This window comes from Salvelinus fontinalis, chromosome 23, assembly GCF_029448725.1.
Source record: "Salvelinus fontinalis isolate EN_2023a chromosome 23, ASM2944872v1, whole genome shotgun sequence".
Lineage (NCBI taxonomy): Eukaryota > Metazoa > Chordata > Actinopteri > Salmoniformes > Salmonidae > Salvelinus > Salvelinus fontinalis.
Window position 1 is genome coordinate 36,476,555 of NC_074687.1, and position 27,144 is coordinate 36,503,698.

Consider the following 27,144-nt stretch of genomic DNA (forward strand, 5'->3'; position numbering starts at 1 on the left):
GAAGGTGGAGAGTGTCTAGACAGGGTTGAATGCTCCAGTGAGGATAGGCAGTAGAGCGTACCTACAGAGACTGGGAAAGGATTGGCATTACTGAAGGGGGCGTACTGTATTTCCCCCCTCAAATGCTAGCCAACAAAACCAGCCTCAAGTAGTATGGTGTTCTCAGAGGGCCGGCCGGTCAACTCAGTAAACCATGAAGGCCAGCTAAGCTAAGCATACATATCAAGGGTGTTAGCCAGTATTTTATTAATATCCTTCAGCTCTTATTATCATCTCTTATTGGCCTTGTTGCAGCATATCATTTGTGAGCTTGCTTCGTTGCCTCTTGATAAACCAGTATTAGTGTTCACCTTGGCAAATGATGATGATGATGTGCAAGATAATGGAGAACAAACATTTTTGTCTCTTTGTCAGTGTGTCCTTAAAATAAGATTCTTTATTATGAATAATGATCTCGCAGGATGCAGATTAGATTTGTTTGTATTATTGCACTTTTAATGGTCATATTTGTCTTATATTTTGTCTAGTACTGTATGTTCATGGATCAGCAAAAGTCATGTAAAAAAACGAATGTTTCAGAAACCTTATTCATCAACATTTCATACAATCAAATGCATTCTATTGTAACAAAAAAAATACGATCATGATAACATCTTGCTTGGAGTTGGAAAACAGTTTCAAGCCAATAAGGTTGATGATCTAGTTAACATAAAGACCGTACAAACAAATATGCCTTACAGTTTTTTAATGCAATTAAAATGGTTGCATCTGTGTTTTGTTACTCTTTCATGCAAATAAATATTTGTTAAAAAGATAATAATAGCTTTGCAATTTTTGAAAATGTTATTTAATTATAATTTTTTTATCGATAAATTATAATGGATTCTTCAGTTAGGGACAAAAACTGGATAATGTCAATCTTAGGTAATAATGGATACAGTATAGGTGACAATATCATCATATTATTAAATAATTTCACATAAACAAAATGTCCTACTGTATGCTCTGTTCTTTTTTTAAACAGAACAAGAAGAGGGTTAAAGAAGAAGCAAAGCACTAATACATTGTACTGTAAATTCCCATCAACAATGTCTGGTTTGACAGAGCGCGAGTCATTTAGTACTGAGGTACATTTCAACATGAGAAGCAACAAGGATATTAACCCAAAGTGTACAGTACATACTGTTTAGGCTTCCTCTGTGTACTTTTTGTTGGTGAACTGTGCATTGATAAGGGGTTCAAAGCCACGTTTCCTGCGCTGCTGCAAGTAGAGGACCAAGACAAGTAGAAGAACCAGGAGACCCAGGAAAACACCGCCCAGAGTGGACCCCAGCACAAACACAAATCCACTGTCCGAAGCTGAGGAAGGGATATAAGAAGAGAGATTTAATTCAAACAAGACCTTTATGAGAGCTTTCTTATTTCATTTTGACCTGATAATAAAATAAGAAAAAGTTGATGACGATTCATTTTATTGCAAAGACGACTGCGAAATCACTAACCATCCAGTGCGATGGCATAAGAATATCCCAGCTGGTCAGACGCAACGTAAATCTCTTCATTGGTCACAGGAGGGAAGAATGGCACCATGTTGTAATCTCTGTTGTGACCAATGGGGGCCATCTCATCGGGGAAACTGGAGTTTGGTGGAACAGATTTCCTCATCCACTCATCAAAAATGGCATCAGTGAAAGCATGGAGCACCTTTAAAGAGACAGAGAGTTATGTCATTTTAAAACATTTGGTAACACTTTAAATTAAGTTGCCAACACTACATCAAATTGCCCTTTATTACTAAGAAACTGCACAGTATTAACTGTAGTAACAATAAAGTAACCACATAGTCATTGCTATGCATTTACATTGTAATAGGGTTTAGCGGTATCAGGTATTACACAATTGGAACAAGGACTGTGTAATTCCACATCCACTTGCTGAAGGTTATCCCACATGGAAAGTATTCATGTTATTCCACATGTTATTGTTCCACTATGTAACTACTGTTTTGTAATTACACATTTGAAAGTCCCCTGTGAATTACAATGTTAATAGTTAGTCAAACCAAAATATGACCTTGTTACATGTAACTACACTGCCATCAAACTCAAGTGTAATTCCAGGGTTGATACCATCTTGATCTAATGATGTAAATAGACTAGGACATGAGAGGCTGTTACATGCTAACCACATAGTAATGAAATGCATTATTACCTACTGGGTTTCCCTTCACATTAAGTAGCTTGGTCCTGGCTGGGTACATGATAATTACAAGTGTATCCCATTCAACTACGTTCTTCTTACATTACTTTTTATTCGGTATAACCTTAGAAGCAGGTAATAACACAGACAAAAATGTATTTAAAATAACCAGTAGTTAATGAGAGGGTGTGCCTTGTTACAATTGTTGTTACTAGGTCTTAGCCTATTTACACAATTACATCAAGACGGTATCAACGCTGGGATTACCTGTGGATTTGATGGTAGTGGCACTGTATAGTGTAGTAACAAGGTCATATATTGGTTCAAGTTATTAAAATGATCATTCACAGGTCACTTTCAAACGTGTTATAGCCAAACTAGTTGCATAGTGGAACAAGAAAATATTTAATAACATCAGTGGGATAACCTTCAGCAAGTGGATGTGTAGTTACAAAGTCCGTGTTCTAATTGTGTAATAACATAACCGCTAAAACTCTAGTATCATGTAAATACATAGTAACTACTATGTTGTTATTACAGTTAACTACACTACTATGTGTAGTTACATAGTAATAGGGACAACTCAATATAAGCTGATATCAAACATTTAAGCATCTTCTGCACAGAAAACGGCTAACTACAAAATAGTTTACTTTATCCCACATGACAGTCAAATACAATACTGCAATACATGGACTCATAAGCAATTGTACAAACTAGATCATTACTAGAAAGATGGGGTCATTGGCTGCAGAGTGAGACAGAGCACTGGTTCCATTGAGGAAGGAGTGGACCAGGTTGTGCAGGTTGTCCACTGAGGAGTCAAGCTCTGCCTCGCCATCTGGCTTGTCATAGCCTTCAAGAGAATTCCTGTATAGAAAACAAATTACAGTTGGAAGTCAGAAACAATGCAATTTAGACAGATTACTCAACGTTACTTTATTGGATAATACCATATGTGTAAAGTCCCAGGTCAGTGTCAATAGATTAGGTCACCTGAAGCTGAAGGTAGAGTTAGTGTAGAAGGGGGCGTTGTCAAAGTCTCTGATGTTTAAACAGCTCCTGACATCATTCATGGTGGGCAGACTCATGTCGGACCTCGCGCCACCCAGTTGACCTCTCCTAATGCTCCCCTCACTGGTCCCATTACAGAGAGTGACCAGGCGGTTATATTCATCCAGGCTGGGGAGGGGGGGGGGGGGGAATTCAAGCAGCATTTTAGGACAGTGAGTCTGGTACAAAATACATGATGAAAATGTACCCAGTAGTATCAAAACCATCATAGGCCCACAAAGCATAAACGGCACAGGTATAGTACATACAGGGCATGGTTTCCCAGACATGGATTAAGCCTGGTCCTTTACTTTCAATGAAACTTTTTAATTGAACATGCTTTTTAGTCCAGGACTAGGTTTTGGGCTAGATTCAATCCGATTGACATAGCGTTGTTTTGGCGGTGTCGAAGGTGGAACTACTTTAGATCTGTCAAATCCACAAGTGTCTTGTTGCGTTATCGCAGAGACTGCCATTGGATGCAACAAAACCACACTCGACTATAATCTGACAAATTCCATGCAGCCCACAGTTACAAGTTAGACTCATAGGCATAAATCCCCCCAGCCAAATGAACATATAAACATGCGTTAGCCTAACCAGTGGTGACTCTACCTGTTTAGCTAAAAAATATATAATATATATATACATTACTGTTCAAAAGTTTGGGGTCACTTAGAAATGTCCTTGTTTTTGAAATGCCCATTAAAATAACTTCAAATTGGGCCTCCCGGGTGGCGCAGTGGTCTAGTGCACTGCATCGCAGTGTTAACTGCGCCACCAGAGTCTCTGGGTTCGTGCCCTGGCTCTGTCGCAGCCGGCCGCGACCGGGAGGTCCGTGGGGCGACGCACAATTGGCATAGCGTCGTCCGGGGTAGGGAGGGTTTGGCCGGTAGGGATATCCTTGTCTCATCGCGCTCCAGCGACTCCTGTGGCGGGCCGGGCGCAGTGCGAGCCAACCAAGGGGGCCAGGTACACGGTGTTTCCTCCGACACATTGGTGCGGCTGGCTTCCGGGTTGGACGCGCGCTGTGTTAAGAAGCAGTACGGCTGGTTGGGTTGTGCTTCGGAGGACGCATGGCTTTCGACCTTCGTCTCTCCCGAGCCCGTACGGGAGATGTAGTGATGAGACAAGGTAGTAATTACTAGCGATTGGATACCACGAAAATTGGGGAGAAAATGGGATAAAAATTAAAAAAAATAAAATAAAATAAATAAATAAATAAATAACTTCAAATTGATCAGAAATACAGTATAGACATTGTTAATGTTGTAAATGACTATTGTAGCTGGAAACGGACAGTTTTTTAATGGAATATCTACATAGGCGTATAGAGGCCCATTATCAGCAACCATCACTCCTGTGTTCCAATGGCACGTTGTGTTAGCTAATCCAAGTTTATCATTTTAAAAGGCTATTTGATCATCAGAAAATCCTTTTGCAATTATGTTAGCACAGCTGAAAACTGTTGTTCTGATTAAAGAAGAAATAAAACTGGCCTTCTTTAGACTAGTTGAGTATCTGGAGCATCAGCATTTGTGGATTCAATTACAGGCTCAAAATGGCCAGAAACAAAGAACTGTCTTCTGAAACTCAGTCTATTCCTGTTCTGAGAAATGAAGGCTATTCCATGCGAGAAATTGCCAAGAAACTGAAGATCTCGTATAACGCTGTGTACTACTCCCTTCACAGAACAGCGCAAACTGGCCCTAACCAGAATAGAAAGAGGAGTGGGAGGCCCCGGTGCACAACTGAGCAAGAGGACAAGTACATTGGAGTGTCTAGTTTGAGAAACCGACGCCTCACAAGTCCTCAACTGGCAGCTTCATTAAATAGTACACGCAAAATACCAGTCTCAATGTCAACAGTGAAGAAGCGACTCCGGGATGCTGGTGCAATTTAGATTTTGGCCACTAGATGGCAGCAGTGTATGTGCAAAGTTTTAGACTGATTCAATGAACCTTTGCATTCTGTTCAAAACGTTGTATCCAGTCTGCCCAAATGTGCCTAATTGGTTTATTGATACATTTTCAAGGTCATAACTGTGCACTCTCCTCAAACAATAGCACGGTATTATGTCACTGTAATAGCTACTGTGCAGTTAGATTAACAATAATTTAAGCTTTCTGCCCAGATATGTCTATGTCCTGGGAAATGTTCTTGTTGCTTACAACCTCATGCTAATCACATTAGCCTACGTTAGCTCAACCATCCCGTAGTGGTTTACAGCTTCTACCCCCAAGCCATAAGACTGCTGAACAGCTAATCAAATGGCTACCCGGACTATTTGTATTGACCCCCACCCCTTTTTTTACGCTGCTGCTACTCACTGTTCATTATCTATGCATAGTCACTTTACCACTACCTACACGTACGTGTACAAATTATCTCAATTACCTCAACAAACCTGTACCCCCGCACATTGACTCGGTACCCCCTGTATATAGCCTTGTTATTGTTATTTGATTTGATTTGTCTCACCCTACAAATTTGGTCCCTCTCCCCCTCAGAACTTCCCCAAATCTCACACATCCCTGGGTTGCTCTTCTTTTCAGTTAGCTGCAGCTAGCTACTGGAATGAGGTGCAAAAAATACTCAAACTGGACAGTTTTATCTCTATCTCTACATTCAAAGACTAAATCATGGACACTCTTACTGACACTTGCGGCTGCTTCGCGTGATGTATTGTTGTCTCTACCTTTATGACCTTTGTGCTGTTGACTGTGCCCAACAATGTTTGTACCATGTTTGTGTTGCTACCATGTTGCGCTGCTGCCATGTTGTATCGCTACCATGTTGTTGCCATGTTGGCACGAACCATGTTCTGTATTCTGTCGCTGTCCATTTCAAAAGTGCTGTACAAGTAGGCATATTGTCCATCTGAGCTTGTTCATTAGTCTTAATCGAAATTACAACTCGTCTCTTATCTGTAGAGGTGCGTGGGTAAAATCACTGGCCAAACCCCCCCCCCCCCCCCCCAAAAAAAAAGCCATATTACAACCTATGTGTTGAGATAATTGCGTTGTTTCTCTATAACCTGTTAATTCATATGCCTTGCCACCATGATATATGGGCCTAATGACAATCCATTCAACCACACCTTTGTTTTATCACAAAACTGGATAGCAACCTCTGTCCATAATGCATATTGCATGTACAGTAAGAGACATTTACATGACCTACAGCATGGTCAAGCAAGTTAATGTTTCCCACATTTTCGGACCACTAAACAACTATTGATTTAGAACCACAGAGAGTTACCAGGGATTGTGAAGAGACACAGGCACAGAGACACATTCACATGATAAGACAAGCACTCTACACACGTACACATGGATATTGTATTGTAAATATCTGATAGTGGAGTAGTGGCCTGAGGGAAAAACATAAATATATTGGGTAAAGTGTTATGAAATGTAATGTCATGTAATATTTTAAACTGTATATAACCGCCTTAAGGTTGCTGGACCCAACGAAGAGCAGTTTCTGCCTTGGCAGCAGCTAACCCGGATCCTTAATAAATACAAACACAAATATTGCAAGTTGCAAAGACTGCCTCCACTATTTCAGCACCATTTCAACTTCAACATCATAAAATCACCTCTGCTTAGTCTAATGACAACTAAAAGATACCAAAAACAATTTAGTCCAATCAACGAATGCTAAATATGATGTGGCTGTCCATGGTTCTGATTTCTGTGTGTGTGTGTGAGTGTGTGTGTAGAAAAACATGTTGACTAACCCTACTTGTAGAGAAACGCCAATGCCATCCTCCTCTCTTTCATATTGACGAAAGGTCTATTACTCTGTCACACAGTACACGCTTTTATTTTTTGTTGTCCTAGGCTACCTGGCTAAAATGCTTGCTCGCTAGCCTAACTTCCATTCATGGGCAACGTTAGCAGTGGTGGAAAAAGTACCCAATTGCAATACTTGAGTTAAAGTAAAGATACCTTCATAGAAAATGACACAAGTAAAAGTGAGTACTTTAAAGTATTTCTACTTAAGTACTTTAGACCACTGAACATTAATATTTAACATTAGCCTTCTACATCTAGCTACATATTGAACTTCCATCCTCTCAGGCCAGGGGTACAACAATGTATGAATTAATGGTTGGATCAGAATCACTATTATAATCATTGACCATTACGGAGAATTAAGTAAAACCACAAGTCCAAATCCCTATCTCCATCCATGGCTAATTTAAGAAAGGGACAATTTTAGCTAGCTGACTAGCTAGCCACCAGATGACAACAACACAATGAGATGCAACAATTCAAGTCAATGCCGTATGCTCTAAATGGGATTCGATAGGAGTGACGCCAAATCCAAGCTGGCTTCCCTTGACACTTTTTTTTGGTGCTTATATACTTTTTTATGAAGGGAGGCCAGATGCTCGCTGGCTTACCTAGACTTCAATGCTACGGGCGGCAACAATTCAATTGGACCACATAGCGTCCGATAGATGGCCTATACGTAGAGAAACAAAGGGGTGCTGTTTCGCTCGCTCAGATGCTTTCTCTTGTGAGATACATTCAGCCTCTTGTGAATTGAAAGAAAATTATGAAACAGAGAAACAAAATACATTTTTACTTTTGGTCGATTTTTGGGGGAAGCCTGGCTTCCCTTGGCATCCATGAATACAGACCACTGCTTCTTATCTGCACATCGTTCCCTTATGCCATACTTGTTACATCTCAATTGTGATATTGCTTACAGTGCATTCGGAAAGTATTCTGACCCTTTCCCCTTTTCCACATTTTGTTACATTACAGACTTATTCAAAAAATGATTAAATAAAACAATTTCCTCGTCAATCTACACACAATACTCCATAATTACAAAGTGAAAACAGGTTTAGAAATGTTATCAAATTAAATAAAAATAAAAACAAAAATACTTTATTTACATAAGTATTCAGACCCTTTGCTATGAGACTCGAAATCTAGCTCGAGTGCATCCTTGAGATGTTTCTACAACATTGATTGTAGTCTCCCTGTGGAAAATTCAATTGATTGGACATGATTTGGAAAGACACACCTGTCTATATAAGGTCTCGCAGTTGACAGTGTATGTCAGAGCAAAAACCAAGCCATGAAGTCGAAGGGTACCAGAAAAAACTTCCACCATCCCTACAGTGAAGCATGGTGGTGGCAGCATCATGCTGTGGGGATGTTTTTTAGTGGCAGGGACTGGGAGACTAGTCAGGATCGAGGGAAAGATGAACGGAGCAAAGGACAGAGAGATCCTTGATGAAAACCTACTACCTACTACGCTCAGGACCTCAGAATGGGGTGAAGGTTCACCTTCCAACAGGACAACGACCCTAAGCACACAGCCAAGACAACGCAGGAGTGGCTTCGTGACAAGTTTCTGAATGTCCTTGAGTGGCCCAGCCAGAGCCCGGACTTGAACCCAATCGAATATCTCTGGAGAGACCTGACAATAGCTGTGCAACGACGCTCCCCATCCAACCTGACAGAGCTTAAGAAGATCTGCAGAGAAGAATGGGAAAAACTCCCCAAATACAGGTGCCAAACGTAGCGTCATACCCAAGACTCAAGACTGTAATTACTGCCAAAGCTGCTTCAACAAAGTACTGAATAAAGGGTCTGAATACTTATGTGAATGTGATATTGAAGTTTTTTATTTGTATACATGTGCAAACAAAAAATGATGCTTCGTCATTATGGGGCATTGTGTGTAGATTGATGAGGGGAAAAAACAATTTAATCCATTTTAGAATAAGGCTGTAACGTAACAAAATGTGGAATAAGTCAAGGGGTCTGAATATTTTCTGAATGCACTGTAGTTCTATCTCAATAGTTTCTTATTCCTCATTTTAGGCAATTTTGGAATGATGCATTTCTTTGTTCTGCTTACTTTGTGAGGTATAATTAATTCATGTGCTTTTCTCCATGAGGAGGGGATACTATAATGTTGTTGGGTCTGTAACCATGTTTGCCAGGAAGTAATAGACCCATGTAATTCCAGTTGATATTGCAAGGGTTGTTTTGTTTGGTATAGGCCTAAGAAAATACTTCAAATGGTAGGCTAACCGTGTATCTCTCGCGCGCTCTCTCTCTCTCTCTGTGGGGACTTAAAGAAGAGTAAAGTTAACAGCTCTTGCTGAATTTATCTGAACCAACGCCTACCTGAATTTCTATTTTGAAAGTGCTGAGCGAATGCCTACCTCGTCGCAGCTTGTTTGCTTGCACTTGCTTATACTTTGAGCTTAGTTTTAGTGACATAAGAACAGATATTATGAATCTACTGAACATAAATGTAATAATGTTTGTGCATGGTTTAAAAGTCAAAACCGATGTCGGAGAAGGAGAATGCAGTTTTTATCGAGTTACACAAATCCACAAGGAGTCAGTAGAAACCATATTTATTTAAGCAAGTCAGCCATATCAGCCATTGTTTTTTAAAAAGGCTGTAAATGCTGCCAGATGAGGCTACGCTGATAGCCAGATGTAGCGGTAATAAAGATTCATTCCATGATGCTGAAAAGAAAGCTCCTCTGTCGGGACAGATTTATGTAGGCTCTAACCGTTTGTGGGCACCGTTTGTCACCGTTATAGTTTAACTAATGTATTGTTTAGTGTTGAGTTGTGTAGTGTATTTGCTGGGATGGATCTAAAAAAAAAAGTTTGCCCCACCAAGATTTACATGCTAAAATTGCCACTGAGCCTAACACATCAATGGTTTGATATTTGAGAGTCATTATTTCGAATATCGATAATGGCTGCACTTTCTAGCGCAGGTTTGAACCTCTAACACCGTAGGGGTAATAATGAAGTGGTTTGTGACACACAAGAGCAGACGCTCACCGATATGTCAGCTCATACCACAGTTACACCTCCAACCCCGCCAAAACAATGGTGGTTAACACTGGTTAACGCACGATCTGATTGAATCCAGGCCTTAATCTGTTTCCGGGTAACCTGCCCACAATGTTTTTAACTCGTTTCTGTCCAAAAACGCACCTGTCGCACACCACCCCCCAATTGGAGAACCTGGACTGGTTACTGATGAGGGAGGGGTTGTCTGGGTTGCGTCCCCCCAGCAGAGAGTCTGTGCAGACGTCACACTCAGTCTGCCCTGTGGCAAAGTTCCAGTATGGAACAGCAAAGTTCTCATTGCCAGTCAGTCTCTGCAGAATTGAGGAAAGGTTTACTTTTATTCTCATCAATATTTGAAGCAGTTTTTCACGTCTTTCTCGTCATCATTCAAACCCACTCTTACCTGCAGGTCTCTCTCCAGACTGAGTAGGTGGTATCTGTGCCAGGTGACGAAGGCTGGTCCTTTGTGGGAGAAGTCAATCGCCTTGAAAGGACGACCTGGACCTACAGAGAAACACAAGGTTTTTCATGAGCAACTTCTGAATGTTCTCTTCTGCTATCTATACAATACATGGAGATTGGAGAGTATTATATAAACATATAACTAGTAAATAAGTAACACAGCAAGTGAGTCATTTATAACATTTGTCTTTCATTTATGTTCCAACCAAGAAGGGATTAGCTTGAAGGTTGAATGTCATTTAATATACACTGAGTGTACAAAACATTAAGAACACCTGCTCTTTCCATGACGTAGACAAGCTATGATCCCTTATTTATGTCGCTTGAAAAATCCACTACAATCAGTGTAGATGAAGGGGAGGAGACAGGTACAAAAAATGTTTTTTATGACTTGAGACAATTGAGACATGGATTGTGTATGTGTGCCATTCAGAGTGAATGGGCGAGACAAACTATTTAAATGCCTTTGAACAGGGTATGGTAGTAGGCACTGTTTTATGTCAAGAACTGCAACGCTGCTATATATTTAAATATATTGAAATTATTATTTAATCTATAAATGTATGAAATTATAAAATAATCAATGGGTGTTTTACCTAGAAGTGTGTCTCTGACAGAGTAGTAATGCTGCCACACAAAGAAGTCGTAGATTGAGATGTTGGAGAACTGGGGCTGGGTTCCATTGGGCCCCAGCAGGCCCAGCCAGTGCTGTGTGGCAATGACATAGTCTGGGTGGGTGGTCTTCTTGGCCCGGTCCAACACATCCAGAAACTCCTGAAGCTCAGCTGGAGTCAGAGAGTGGATGTTCTTCCTCACCACCGGGGCTTTACGTACGTCACAGTTTGGTCCTGTCCAGCCAAACTTACACTGGCCACAGTCGAAGCCACCAAAGTTACCTAGACACATGAAGGGAATATATATAAGGTAAATCAAGTATATGGGAACAGTCAAAAATGTGGACCGTTCCATATACTTATGGGGACAGTTCAATTATCACAATTCCCAATTATCCCAATTCCCACCTAAAGCGCAACTCCGCAACTTTTCAACGTCACATTCATTATCTCCAGCACCAAACTAGTGTCTACATATGTGAAAATGGCTCATTTCGAAGTTTTGCATAAAAAATGCAATGTTAAAAGTTCTACCTAATGACGTCATCAACATTTTAGAAATAGTGACATGGGGAACAAGAAAATGTATTATTTAACCTTTCTTTAAATAGGCATGTCAGTTAATTACTAATTCTTATTTACTACCCCGGCCAAACCTTAATCCGGACGACGCTGGTCCAATTGTGCACAGCCCTATGAGACTCTCAATCACGGCAGGTTGTAATGCAGCCTAGAATCAAACCAGGGTCTGTAGTGACACCTCTAGCACTGAGATGCAGTGCCTTAGACCGCTGTGGCACTCGGGAGCCCTCACCCTGGCTAGAAAATACCCTCCCTCTGGCTAGAAACTCATTGCAGGTTTTGAAAATCCCAGTTTTTCTTACTTTTAATCGTACTATGTCACAGAGAAGCATTCTTTAGGACCTTCTCATCTTATCTCTTTAACCACAGATCATAATAACATTCCGTTTTCAGACACTGGTTTGGTGCTAAAGATAATTCATGTGTGGATGAAAAGTGGTGAAGTTACCCTTTAGCAATTTTCAATTGTTGTTTTAGGTTCTAATGTGATCCAAACAAAAACCTATATTATTCAATAGTGAACACTGATTTGCTGAAAACATTTACGTAAGACTTTAAGGCGCAATCAGCAGTTGAAACAATAACAAACCCACACCCCGCCCCTGATTCGATAAAAAGCCGAGGGATGGGGCTGGAGAAATGTAACCACTCTCAAATTCATGGACAGAGTTTAACCATGTTTTTAGGCTATATGGTGTTTGTTTATATTAACTTTGTTTACAAACAAAGGAGTAAAACAAGCTTATATTTTGGTGTCTGATGGGATACAACAGTTGAACTAAGCTTATGAGGCATTTATAAGTTATTTTCTTCAATAATCAATGGGTACATATCATTAATTTACAATTCCAAAAATCTATGTAGCAACTGCACATTGCCCCTTTAAATGTAACACTTCATTTTAATTTGACTTACCAAAGCACCTGCATGTCCGATTGAAGAATTTGATAGGCCACCTTTCTCGATCATCAACATTTCTCAACCTATACGGTCCGCCCCAGGGTTTGGTACTGACTCTGATGTCGGAGCAGTTTCCTCGTCCAGATAAAGTGCCACAGACATTAGCAGGATCAGAGCCGAGAGCAGGGCAGCACTGCTTTGAGACGATCCCCTCCACCGTGCTGCAGACTCGAGGAAACTGAGCCTCTGTAGAATCGGGCCATGTCACAAAACAAACCAAACCTAGCAACAGCGCCTTGATCATCTTCAATACCTCTTGTCCTCTTCTGGCCACTCACAAACCAGTTTGTACACCAGCACACAGCAATGACGTGCTCAATTATTTTCCCCTAAAGGGTATGGAATCACATTTGCAACGCTCCTCAGTTGTGTATTCAACATTTGGCTCCAGTCATAAATGTAATTTCATGAGGGACAGCCTGAGAGAAAGTACACTGTGATCCAGTCAGTCTCAGGAACGTTAGAAAAGCCTCCAATGCATGTGCCCTCTATAAGTATGGTCAGAAAGGATTAAGATCATGGTCTCGTGGTAATCACCTGACACACGCGGACTATGAGCTGGACTCATACCGGTGACCAGTGAAACGCCTCAGGCCAAAATACATGGGCTGTTGGGTAGTCAACAGAATATGGTATCTTTCCATTTACTGTGAAACGCACAATATTAGTCCCATGAATAATCCAAAAAAAGTTCACACAATTTAACAACAGATATTGAAATCCGATCACTTTTGCAAGTCTGATAACCTACTATTTATAATCCAGTCAGGCCTCCCGAGTGGCGCAGTGGTCTAAGGCACTGTGTCGCAGTGCTAACTGTGCAAGCTGTGCAACCAGAGATTCTGGGTTCGAGTCCAGGCTCTGTCGCAGCCGGCCGCAACCGGGAGACCCATGGGGCTGCACACAAGTTGTCCGGGTTAGGGGAGGGTTTGGCTGGCAGGGATATCCTTGTCCCATCGTGCACTAGTGACTCCTGTGGTGGGATGGGTGCAGTGCACAGTCCTACAACACATTGGCGCGGCTGGTTTCCGGATTAAGTGGGCATTGTGTCAAGAAGCAGTGCAGCTTGGTTGGGTTGTGTCGGAGGACGCACGGCTCTCGACCTTCGCCTCTCCCGAGTGTATATGGGAGTTTCAGCGACAAGACTGTAACTACCAATTGTGGAGAAAAGGTCATAAAGAATTATAAAAAAAACTATAATCCAGTCATCAGTTCTGCTTAGTGTAATTTATAAGATTGTTTTTGCCATTTTATCGCATGACATTAAATCGTTTAAATCATGATAAAACATGGCTCACATAGTTCATGCAAGAAATCTTCATCTGAACACAAAAACTAAAGAGACTCCCGAATCACACAAGCTACAACTCTGCATCGGGAAAAAGAGATTAAAATACCTTGATCAGATTGTGCTAATTTTGGCGTATGGAGGCCACGCGGATTAAGAACATGCAGGCTGAAATGTTACACTTTGACCAATCATTTCCCTTTTCTCTGGTATAATCTAAACTATGTTCAGACGTTTCAGTCTAACGCTGTACTTCTGGTGTATTACTGTACCAAATCTCCTTTCCTTTGACGTATTTCAACAAGTCCTCGGGTCATGAGATATTTGTCCTCTGAGATTTTAGTGCAGAGCTTGCTGAAAGGGTCACCCTTGTGACAAGAAAGTTCCCCAACCACAACCAAACTCTTACATTTAGACGGTTAATGTAGGCTACTCTTGTAGGGTTGCTTCTATGGACTGGGAGAGTTAAATGACATGTTAGCCTTAAGCAACATCATGAACAAGTAGGCTATATTGTATAATGGAGTACTAAGAATTTTTTCTTATACTGCGCTGGAGAAAAAGTCATCAAATGATGTTTGAATCTTTCTGAGAACCAAGCATTCTTTGTTCTGTGGGAGGAGCTCCAAAAACATCAATGAAGGTAAATGATGCTTTGTACGCCAGTGCAGAAATGTCTGATTTCATATGCTTTGTGCTCGTGGGATTAGCTGGATTTTCCCTTCCACCTCTTACCTATGACCTGGCATGTGACTGTTGAGTGAAAAGTCACATGAATACCTAAACTCAGCAGCAAAAAAAGAAACGTCCTCTCACTGTCAAGTGCGTTTATTTTCAGCAAATTTAACATGTGTAAACATTTGTATGAATATAACAAGATTCAACAACTGAGACATAAACTGAACAAGTTTTACAGACACGTGAAATGGAATAATGTGTCCTTGAACAAAGGGGGGGGTCAAAATCAAAAGTAACCGTCAGTATCTGGTGTGGCCACCAGCTGCATTAAGTACTGCAGTGCATCTCCTCCTCATGGACTGCACCAGATTTGCCAGTTCTTGCTGGGAGATGTTACCCCACTCCTCCACCAAGACACCTAAAAGTTCCAGGACATTTCTGGGGGGAATGGCCCTCACCCTCACCCTCCGATCCAGCAGGTCCCAGACCTGCTCAATGGCTTCGCTGGCCATGGTAGAACACTGACATTCCTGTCTTGCAGGAAGTCACGCACAGAACGAGCAGTATGGCTGGTGGCATTGTCATGCTGGAGGGTCATGTCAGGATGAGCCTGCAGGAAGGGTACCACATGAGGGAGGACGATGTCTTCCATGTAACGCACAGCGTTGAGATTGCCTGCAATGACAACAAGCTCAGACCGATGATGCTGTGACACACCGCCCCAGACCATGATGGACCCTCCACCTCCAAATCGATCCAGCTACAGAGTACAGGCCTCGGTGTAACGCTCATTCCTTCGACGATAAACGAGAATCTGACCATCACCCCTGGTGAGACAAAACCGTGACTCGTCAGTGAAGAGCACTTTTTGCCAGTCCTGTCTGGTCCAGCGACAGTGGGTTTGTGCCCATAGGCAACGTTGTTGCCGGTGATGTCTGTTGAGAACCTGCCTTACAACAGGCCTACAAGTCCTCAGTCTAGCCTCTCTCAGCCTATTGCGGACAGTCTGAGCACTGATGGAGGGATTGTGCATTCCTGGTGTAACTCGGGCAGTTGTTGTTGCCATCCTGTACCTGTCCTGCAGGTGTGATGTTCATATGTACCGATCCTGTGCAGGGGTTGTTACACGTGGTCTGCCACTGCGAGGACGATCAGCTGTCCATCCTGTTTCCCTGTAGCGCTGTCTTAGGCGTCTCACAGTACAGACATTGCAATTTATTGCCCTGGCCACATCTGCAGTCCTCATGCCTCCTTGCAGCATGCCTAAGGCACGTTCACGCAGATGAGCAGGGACCCAGGGCATCTTTCTTTTGGTGTTTTTCAGAGTCAGTAGAAAGGCCTCTTTAGTGTCCTAAGTTTTCATAACTGTGACCTTAATTGCCTACCATCTGTAAGCTGTTAGTGTCTTAACGACCGTTCCACAAGTGCATGTTCATTCATTGTTTATGGGTCATTGAACAAGCATGGGAAACAGTGTTTAAACCCTTTACAATGAAGATCTGTGAAGTTATTTGGATTTCTACAAATTATCTTTGAACGACAGGGTCCTGAAAATGGGACATTTCTTTTTTTACATATACTGCTAGTGAGGACATGAGATAATTTTTTACAAATAAATCCCCTGATAAAAATACAAAACTGAATCCAAGAAAAAAAATACTGAATCCCAAAATACATTTTTAAATTAAAGAAATACTATTCTGTGAAGGTTTGTAGAAACAATGTGCTGGTATTTTAACACTGTCCATTATTGTCATAAAGAAAGATACACTAATATGTTGTTTATTTAATGGACACAATCATATTTTCTCTCTGCAAGTCTACGCAGTTTTTGAATTATTCAAAAGCCAACATTTTATGGACCTAATGTAAGAAATCAACAGAAAGAGTCAGAATGTAGTGTGGTTATCAAGAGTGAAAATAGCCCCTGAGAAAATTCCCTTTGTGTGACCATACCTCTTAGATAGGGTTAGATGTTAAGTCCCCTATTTAGGGGACTGTGAGCTTTTCTGGACCGGTTCTGACTGATGAGTGAACGAGGCAGGGTCCAGTGCCTTATAGTGCCAGAAAGCTCCATCTATCTGCTTTCCACTATGACTCTGTCAGTGGGGCTGACTTGATGTCTCAGGTTTCAGACCCACATTTGCATAGGGAGTGTGTCACATTTTCTGACCTATCCAGACAAAGAATCTCTTTTATTTTTATATTTTCGTAAACTATGTACTTGAGCTTGTGTACTTAAAAGTGACTACACCACAGTAATTTATAAATATTTTACCCGAAAGGTGAGATCTAGACCTTTCTAGAAGGATGTAGCATTAGTAGTTATTGTATATGGCAATCTCATGAAAAAAATATTGCTTTTGTGAATGTCTATTTGCAGGTTGGCATTTATTGTTATGAATCTTGACCTGGAGGCAGCTCTACAGAATGGTCACTAACTAGCACAGCCACAAAGTTATAAAATCAGATTTTAAACTTGACCCTAACCATAACCCTAACCTTAACCGCACTGCTAACCCTAATCTTAAATTAAGACCAAAAAGTAGATGTTTGTTTTCATGAATCTTTACGATATAGCCCATTTTGACTTTGCAGTTGGCCCATCTAGCGGAAATAGCTCAGTTCTGCCTCCATGGCAAGATTCATGACAACCATAAACTTACTGTCTATTTAGGTGGTAATATACATTTTGACATAACATTCAAGAGGTATGTAAATTCTATGCGTTCCTAGGGGTTAGCAAACATTTTGCTTCATGACCTACCAGGGTTAAGCAGTGAAAAAAACATACCCAGACCAAAATAATAAGTTAATAATTGATGAATAAAACCCTTTTCTTCAAAACATTTAACTGGATGTGGATTTGAGTAGGGGCTCTTGTGACCAATTTTAAGAAAACGACTGTATAATAATGACATTATTTGTACGTACAAAAAATGCGTCCCACAAGTGGGTCCCGACACACAGTATGGGAGCCATTGCCTTATACAACGGGTAGTAAAAGGTTCACTGCACTTAACAGGATTAGCCAGTAGGATTACTGGAAAAAGCCAAATGGAATGTGTTATAGTAATTATAAAGAAGAAGTGAATTGAGTAAACCATGGAGCTATAATATATTTCAAGTAAAACTTAATGCACACAATTGAATATCTATTTGTATTTATTATGGATCTCTTCCTGGGGTCCAGCAAAATTAAGGCAGTTTATACAATTTTAAAAACATTACAATAAATTCACAGATTTCACAACAGACTGTGTGCCTTCAGGCCCCTACTCCACCACTACCACACATCTACAGCACTAAATCCATGTGTATGTGTGTGTATAGTGCATATGTTATCGTGTATGTGTGTGTATAGTGCATATGTTATCGTGTATGTGTGTGTATAGTGCATATGTTATCGTGTATGTGTGTGTATAGTGCATATGTTATCGTGCGTGTGTGTGTATAGTGCATATGTTATCGTGTGTGTGTGTATAGTGCATATGTTATTGTGTGTGTGTGTATAGTGCATATGTTATCGTGTGTGTGTGTGTGTATAGTGCATATGTTATCGTGTGTGTGTGTGTGTGTATAGTGCATATGTTATCGTGTGTGTGTGTATAGTGCATATGTTATCGTGTGTGTGTGTGTATAGTGCATATGTTATCGTGTGTGTGTGTGTATAGTGCATATGTTATCGTGTGTGTGTGTGTATAGTGCATATGTTATCGTGTGTGTGTGTGTATAGTGCATATGTTATTGTGTGTGTGTGTATAGTGCATATATTATTCTGTGTGTGTGTGTGTGTGTGTGTGTGTGTGTGTGTGTGTGTTTATGCATGTGTCTGTGCCACATTATCTAAGGTTTAGTTGAGGTTTACGGTTTATTGAATGTTTTGTCCCAAATACAATGCTTTTAGTTTTGGAAATATTTAGGGCTAACTTATTCCTTGCTACCCATTTTGAAACTAACTGCAGCTCTTTGTTTTAAGTGTTGCAGTCATTCCAGTTGCTGTAGTAGCTGATGTGTATAGTGTTGAGTCATCCGCATACATAGACACACTGGCCTTACTCAAAGTCAGTGGCATGTTGTTAGTAAACATTTTAAAAAGCAAGGGGCCTAATTGAAAACAAAGGATAGGAAACATAACTGGAATCAGAATCAAAGGGTGTACACATATTTATTCTCAAACATAAACTACATTTTTGTCCAAGACACAGAATCAAACATTGAAGAACAGGAACTGAAAATGGGCTCTCAATAAATGAATAAATATTCAGTAAGTGTTCATTATTCTGTATGGGTTCATTCCTTGTGTGGTTCTGATTGGCTGAATATAAATATTACAGGTCTCAAACATTCTACCCTCAGGATTTTATGTTGATGAAATAAGTACTTATCTTGAGTTACAGTACGTTTCAATTGGTCCTATAAGTATGACTGTGTATTACGTTAATATGAACATTGCATACAAGCTTAATCAGATAAACCGTAGGCTTTCTTTCAGTTACTGTAGACTTTCGCTCAAGAAATGTTCAAGAGTTGTCTATGTACTTCCTATTGTATTGTATTAAGGGTTCAAAGCCATGCTTTCTTCGCCGGTGCAGCATATAAACCACGACTACCATGAGCACAGCCAGTAGGCCCACGAAAACACCTGTCAAAGTAGCTCTCACGACAAATACAGGATTACCGTCATTCTCTGAAAGACAAACAGAAAGAAAGCAAACTCTGAAATGAATTGGTGCTTACTTCATTTTCTTGCCATTAGCGTTGAATGCATAGTGCAAACGCCTGTTGAAATGTTGAATCACTAACCATCCAGTGCGATGGCATAAGAATATCCCAGCTGGTCAGACGCAACGTAAATCTCTTCATTGGTCACAGGAGGGAAGAATGGCACCATGTTGTAATCTCTGTTGTGACCAATGGGGGCCATCTCATCGGGGAAACTGGAGTTTGGTGGAACAGATTTCCTCATCCACTCATCAAAAATGGCATCAGTGAAAGCATGGAGCACCTATACAAATACATTTATCAGTTATACAAACTAAGTAAAAACACATTTCTATCATTATGAAATGTACATGTACTTGTTTTGTTTTATTTAATTAAATTATATCTTATTTATTTGATTTTTCATTACTAGAAAGATGGGGTCATTGGCTGCAGAGTGAGACAGAGCACTGGTTCCATTGAGGAAGGAGTGGACCAGGTTGTGCAGGTTGTCCACTGAGGAGTCAAGCTCTGCCTCGCCATCTGGCTTGTCATAGCCTTCAAGAGAATTCCTGTTAATAACAGATCATATTTTATCGTTAGCGTACACACATAACCCTTTTGCCAAGAGAAAAAGTGAGTTATCGAAGGAAAATGACCTGAAGCTGAAGGTAGAGTTAGTGTAGTAGGGAGAGCTGTCAAAGTCTCTGAGTCTGAGACAGCTCCTGACGTCATTCATTGTGGGAAGACTCATGTTGCTCCTCCCTACCTGTCCTCTCCTTATATGTCCCTCACTGGTCCCATTACACAAAGTGACCAGGCGGTTATATTCATCCATGCTGGGAGAGAAGATAGATGTTATTTAATTATGAATAGAGATGCTATCCCCTGTACACATAAGTGAAGGTACGCACTTGTGTGCATGCGTGCACACACACACAAACACACACGCTCCTGTGCATGCATGCACACACGCACAAAGGCGTGCAGGCACAGACACAAACACTCATTCACCTATGCTTAGCCACATACACTCAGCATTTTGACATAAATTGCTCCAGACCTGTTACACACCACCCCCCAATTGGAGAACCTGGACTGTTTACTGATGAGGGAGGGGTTGTCTGGGTTGCGTCCCCCCAGCAGAGAGTCTGTGCAGACGTCACACTCAGTCTGCCCTGTGGCAAAGTTCCAGTATGGAACAGCAAAGTTCTCATTGCCAGTCAGTTTCTGCAGAAGAGAGGTCAATCTGCTATACACATTCTGTAGACATTTCCCATTAACGTACATACTCGTGAGAAAAATAAGGCCACAAAGAAATGACCTCACTCTTGCCTGCAGGTCTCTCTCCAGACTGAGTAGGTGGTACCTGTGCCAGGTTATAAAGGCAGGTCCTTTGTGGGAGAAATCAATGTGTTTGAAAAGACGTCCAGGTCCTAGAAAAGATTAAAAGTACTGGTCACAGATATGTAATAGATATTCAATTGTTTAACATTGTGCACATGTAAATGTTCATCATTATACTTTCTTGTTTGGTTGTTTGTGTGGTACATCACATTTACCAAGGAGCGTTTCTCTGACAGAGTAGTAATGCTGCCACACAAAGAAGTCGTAGATTGAGATGTTGGAGAACTGGGGCTGGGTTCCATTGGGCCCCAGCAGGCCCAGCCAGTGCTGTGTGGCAATGACATAGTCTGGGTGGGTGGTTTTCTTGGCCCGGTCCAACACATCCAGAAACTCCTGAAGCTCAGCTGGAGTCAGAGAGTGGATGTTCTTCCTCACCACCGGGGCTTTACGTACGTCACAGTTTGGTCCTGTCCAGCCAAACTTACACTGGCCACAGTCGAAGCCACCAAAGTTACCTAGACACATGAAGGGAATATAGATCATAATGTAGTTATGCTGTACAACATACTAATACACTTTTTACATGTAATTTGAACCTAAAGTTAGATACTTATACAGATAATAGAGATCCCTTAGAGGAAGTCTGCAGTTTAACATTTTCAATATTATAACTTCAATACTTACCGAAGCACCTGCAAGTTTGATTAAAAAATTTTGTTGGCCACCTTTCACGGTCATCTCGGTTTCTCATTCGATACGGTCCGCCCCAGGGTTTGGTACTGACTCTGATATTGGAGCAGTTTCCTCGTCCAGATAAAGTGCCACAGACATTAGCAGGATCAGAGCCGAGAGCAGGGCAGCACTGCTTTGAGATGATCCCTTCTACCGTGCTGCAGACTCGAGGAAACTGAGCCTCTGTAGAATCGGGCCATGTCACACAAAAAAACAGCCCCAGCACCAGAGCCCTCATCTTTCACGCAGCTGTAATCTTCTGCCTTCTCCCTAAAAATTGATTTGTACACCTGTTCACAGCAATGATGTGGTCAATAAGTTCCAATAAGACACAGAGATGGAACTAATTCAATGTCATGGTCTTTGTCTTTCCCATTTAAAAATAAAATAAAAATTCAAGGCTCACTTCGTAATTTCCAATCCATTCAGCACAATTACAGACAGCATTGACAGTGGGCTACAGGCCTCCAGTAAATTCAACCGTTCTTCCCAGAAATCATAAACTAAGATTTCTGGGGACAAGTGATAAAAATACCCACCCTGTGTCTTTTAAGAACCCCGAGAACAATGGTGTTCATATGTTTGCACAATGCTTGCCCTCAGTTAAAGATCCCATGGTAGCAGATGAGAAAAAAAAAAAAGTATTGGGCCTCCAGGCAATTGATCATTTGACAAGATAAGCCGTTTTTTCTCCTACCGTTCATCTGATGCTCATTCCCAACCACAGAAGTACCACAGTAACTGTAACTATTTGACATTATTCACACCACTTTCAACTCTACCATTGCTTTCTAAAACTGCCCTCTGGCAGAAGGCATGAATTTCAACTTTGGTGCTTTTAATGCAAAAAGGCATAGTTCAGTAGGTGTTTCATCTCCACAGTCATGAACAATTTGAACATTTGAAATTTTTATCATCATGAGTCTACCTTTCTCTGTTTACTGTTTATTAACCTTTCATGTACTCTGACTATAGTCATACTGGTGTCATCTGATCGACCCCTAAGGACCTCTTTCAAATCATGTGTTCAACTGAATGTTGCCCCTCCCTCGGTGAGTATGCACTTTTCAACAAAACAACTTTAGAATTTGTGCATATGGTTCTCATCATGTACCACAAGCAATCATATTTTCTTGGACACAAAAATCCTTATGATTAACCATTCATTTCAATAGATCTTTAGAACACCTTCAATGAATTACATTATATCCTAAGTCAAGCTTTTGCATTTCATGGAATGTGAAATCTGTCATATAGAACCCCAAAACCTCCATTGAAACGCATGGTGGTGCTAGAGAGCCATCTTTGAAATACAATGGCGGCAAGTGTACTGGAAAATAAGTAGTTGAGGGTATGTACACAGTTGTATAAGTTACTTCTTATGTGCAGATTGTCACTCTAGTCCAGCACTCCAACGTTACATGGTACATTTTCTTCCTGCTTTAGCTTTAGAAAGTACAAGCATTACCAGATAAATGGGCTGTAGCTGGGTCGTTCCACGAAATGAGTGCCTTTTGGGTCCCTTTGATATTTTAAATAGAAATTGTGCGCAAATATATAATTGTTTAAGCCTGTTATATTATATGAAGTTCCCTTTAATATAGACCACATGGAAAATGCAATAAATCAGCATGTGGATATTTCCCTCTGTGCATCCTCTGTGATTTCTATGGAGATTTAAACCCATTTAACCCTGAAATCTGTTGCTTTGACAAAGTCATTTCTAAAGTGCATTATTGATTTCATGTGATTAGGGATTAATTTTAAGGTTAAAAAAAACAACCTGTCCCTGATTTTAAGGTCAACCATGTTACGTGAACTGAACTGAACTCTAGTTTTAATATGGTGATACTATTCCTTTTTACATCTTTTTTTTTCTAAAGAATTTAAAGAAACATTGAACATCTAATAGTCAAATCATGGTGTAAATGCAGGTGAGCTGGTTCTACTCTTTTTTTCTAGGCACTGGTTTTGCGGTGGAAAACTGAGTGGGTTGAGTGTAACACGTCAACCCTGTTACCCATAAATAGAGAGGCTAGACATTTTTCCACAATTACAATTTATTGTGAAGCTTGCATTCAATTGCCCCTCCCTGTTGCACACAACAGTCTTCCATTCCCCCTGTCACAGGGGGATTTATTGCTGATTTAAGATGAAATAGTCAACACTGTTACTTTATTTAGCTGAATAGGCACTTACTATAGTCCCTTTTTTAATTTAAACTCTTGAGATGGGAAAATGTTTTTTAATAAATTGAACATGGGCTCTTAATGACAGAACACTAAAATTAGGTGAAATCAACAACAACAAAAAAAATCCCCAAGTTACACTACTCAAAAGGCACCTAATTGGTGGAACGACACAGTTATTCAGACGTATAACGTATTTGTTTTTTTCCTGAGATTTGGCACCTACTGATACCTAATCTGGCCCTGATGTCCTGAAGTTATATTACATTCTAAGTAAACACAGGAAATACTCAGAAATAGGCATAAGCCTTTCGGGTCCCTAAGCGAGATTTGGTTGGCCCCCTGGAGCCGGCCCTGCATATTAGCATAAACGTGACATCAGTCAAAACACCTCAATACAAAACATGGTATCAAGAACAAGATAAAACTAGCTGAAACGAGGCACCAACGATTCCCCATATAGCAGCTTCTTGTCATTGTTTCTAGCTATCTGGCCATCCAGAATCTCAACAACACATGGCCTTCTGACCCATTAAGCAATGCGCATCGTTTTTGTGATGTTGTCAGCTAACCCGTCTATTGTGCCCGGTAATGCTTTTATCCACTCCATTTGTTTCACCTCATCCCCATTATCATTTAAATTAATGTATTATTACCCTTTGATTTTGCACTGAGTGGTTGACCACCGTAGGAGAACAATTTGAGTGCTGTTGATTTTTGAGCTGCTAATTGAACCAGTGTGGAATATGCATGCAGTGTTGTCCTCTTTTGTTTTTGTTTGAGACACAATATTGCCCGGTTGTGTTGAGAGTCCTACCCGTATCAGCCTCAATGGAAGTGGCATTGTTCTAAAATGGAAAGTTCCAAATGAAAGGCCAGCATTACATAAAGGAAAAGTGCTGCTCAGCCTTTGAAGTGCTGCAAATGAAAATTCTCCTTTAATAGCATTTCAAAGAGATATCACAGAAGGAGGTGATGCTTAATTTGTGAAATGATCTACTTATTACCATGTTGATGGCAAAATGCATCCATTTCCTTAATGGCTAGGTGAATATTCTGTGCAGCGCGTTGTGCTCTGTACACATTTGGAGGAATATAATGTGTTGGTTGGAAGAAAGAGGGCCTTTTCAAATTGTAATCGAGAGTACTTCAGTTTCATTCACTGAGAACCGAGCTCAGTGGTCTGAAAACGGGAAGAACTGATTGGAGGAGCAGCTGAATCACCTGATTTTAAACCAGCACTCTAAGCCACACTCACAGCACCTCAGTCTAATTGATAGAAAGGCATCTTTTGTCCTCTCAGATCACGATTGATAGCCTGCTGAGGCAATCACACACTGTTAAAAGTGAACGGGACTGGAGTATGGTGGATGCTTCCACTCTTATTCATTGTTGCCCAAGAAAGACCTTGCCTTGTTTATTTTGTGATGTTGGGTATGAAAGCCATTCAGATTCAATACGTTCAGCTGAAAGGATGCTTTGACCTCTGCTTATAACAGAGGTACAGTGTAAACCCGATTACCCATGCTAGTGTTAGAAACCTTGATTTAGAATTATAGAAGGTACAGTTCAAATGCAAATATGAGGTTACAGGTGTGGCCCCCTTTCTACTTTTGGGTTATATTTCATGATAGTTCATGCCACCAGCTCTGTGTATAGTCACCTTTCTTGATAGGTCATCACCTGTTGAATTACTTTACATTTACATTGTATTATAGGAACTTTTAGAGAGAGAGAGAGTGAGAAAGAGAGAGATGCAGTATGTTTAAATGACATCAGGGGGGCAGTATTGTTTTGGTTGTGGTCTTTGTTCAGGGGCATGATTGACCAAGCCGCCTACTTTGCCTTCATGATGCTTTCCCAAAAACACCATAAAAAATAGTCTAGGTATGGAAATTAACTGCCACCATTTAAAATTCCAACCATTCCAGGCAATAACTTCCTGTATATTGCCTTTACGTTGGTCTGGGTGGTGTAGCCTATAGATGTAAGCCCATTGAGTGTCCCAGTATACTGTCTTAATCCTCTATAAGACTTCTATATCCACCTTCAAACTAATAACTAGAGGCAACATGTCCTCAACAAACTAGTTTACCAACTTCTGTCACAAACTGGCCTAATTAGTCACTGGAAAATAAGATTAGTAGTTGCCGTGAAATAATGCTTCGGGTCAATTATTTAAAAGATTCCCATGATGTTATCTTCAAATTGTAAAGCCAATTCAAGGACAAGCAGCATGAAAAACAATGTTCTTAGATAAATTGCCATTAAAAGTCAACATGCGTTGAAATTAATCGAGACGCTATCCATGATCATCAACATAAGGTTTATATGGGCAACCTATAGTACAGTACAACCAACACTTATTACATGCATTTAAAGGGCCCTGGCCTAATTACTAATCTCTCCCCTTGTACCATTAGAAATGGAAATTAGAAGTACAAAAAAGACCTTGGGCACTTTTCAATCAGAATACATTAAAGTTGCATTATAGAGGGATAAAAAGAGCGTTGAGTGTTTAAAGTGCTCGGCTGTTCCATGCTCTTCTCACAAATCCTGTCAAGAGCTATAATGCAGGATCCTCTTTAAGTGAGTATTTCCAGTGAGCACCGTCCGACACCGACGTCCCTGGACGTTGAAAAGACATTGAAATTTGATTTGGCCTAAACATAGATGTCCAAGTTTCACAGGTTTGGAGCACAGTACAGCACAGTAGATCACAGCAGAGTACATTAAAGTAGAGTATAGTATATTTCCGTACAGTACAATAGAGTAGAGTACAGCACAGTAGAGCACAGTAAAGTATAGTATAATGTACTATATTGTACTGCACCCTACTGTACTGTACTCTACTGAACTAAACTCTACTGTACTGTACTGAACTTAACACTACTGTGCTCTACTGTACTGTACTTGTGAGACATAGATATCCAGTCAGCTTAGATATCTGGTCCAACCAAATTTGGTCTTGTTTGGGCGCCAGAAGCTTACTTGAATAATACCCAGCATGCTTTGAAAGTGTTTCTTTTCACATTTACAATTTTTCCATTTAGCACACACTCTTATCCAGAGCGACTTAACAGTGCCTTCAACTAAGGTAGAGAAACAACCACATATCACTGTCAGAGCAAGAAAAACTTTTCTGATACCGTTACTGAGAATGTTATTGTAGTTTAAGTGTTCTGTTGTTTTTTTTCTATTGGTCTAAAAACTTTTAACATGATCACTACAAGTTTGAAAGCCTTTGAGAAAGCTAACCTAAGTCCATGTGACAGATGGGAGGAATAATACATATTCCATACTGCAATCTTTAGTGTGCTCCATTTTCCTATTTTAATTGTAATAAAGCATTTCAATGTGATATAGTGCTTTCTTCATTGACATGTAGACATAAGTGAATGTACATACTGTTGAAATTTGGCCATGGAAACAATGACCAAAATAATTTATTTTCAACATCCGGAAGATATTATTTTCAACATTCATTA

The 27,144-nt window shown here is 40.5% G+C and overlaps 2 protein-coding genes across 2 annotated transcripts; both read right to left on the reverse strand.

The window, feature by feature from the left end:
• Nucleotides 1-1,172: 1,172 nt before the first annotated feature.
• Nucleotides 1,173-13,847, reverse strand: LOC129821214 (L-dopachrome tautomerase-like). The gene is made up of 8 exons (XM_055878597.1): nucleotides 12,674-13,847; nucleotides 11,159-11,458; nucleotides 10,504-10,604; nucleotides 10,245-10,411; nucleotides 3,196-3,381; nucleotides 2,928-3,069; nucleotides 1,503-1,704; nucleotides 1,173-1,359 (listed from the first exon to the last, which is right to left on the reverse strand). The coding sequence occupies exons 1-8, from the start codon at nucleotides 12,960-12,962 to the stop codon at nucleotides 1,187-1,189; spliced, it is 1,560 nt and encodes a 519-aa protein (XP_055734572.1). The 5' UTR covers nucleotides 12,963-13,847; the 3' UTR covers nucleotides 1,173-1,186.
• A 4,741-nt stretch (nucleotides 13,848-18,588) lies between these two features.
• Nucleotides 18,589-26,428, reverse strand: LOC129821215 (L-dopachrome tautomerase-like). The gene is made up of 7 exons (XM_055878598.1): nucleotides 21,420-26,428; nucleotides 20,951-21,250; nucleotides 20,452-20,824; nucleotides 20,048-20,227; nucleotides 19,819-19,960; nucleotides 19,491-19,692; nucleotides 18,589-19,374 (listed from the first exon to the last, which is right to left on the reverse strand). The coding sequence occupies exons 1-7, from the start codon at nucleotides 21,703-21,705 to the stop codon at nucleotides 19,208-19,210; spliced, it is 1,650 nt and encodes a 549-aa protein (XP_055734573.1). The 5' UTR covers nucleotides 21,706-26,428; the 3' UTR covers nucleotides 18,589-19,207.
• Nucleotides 26,429-27,144: the final 716 nt, after the last annotated feature.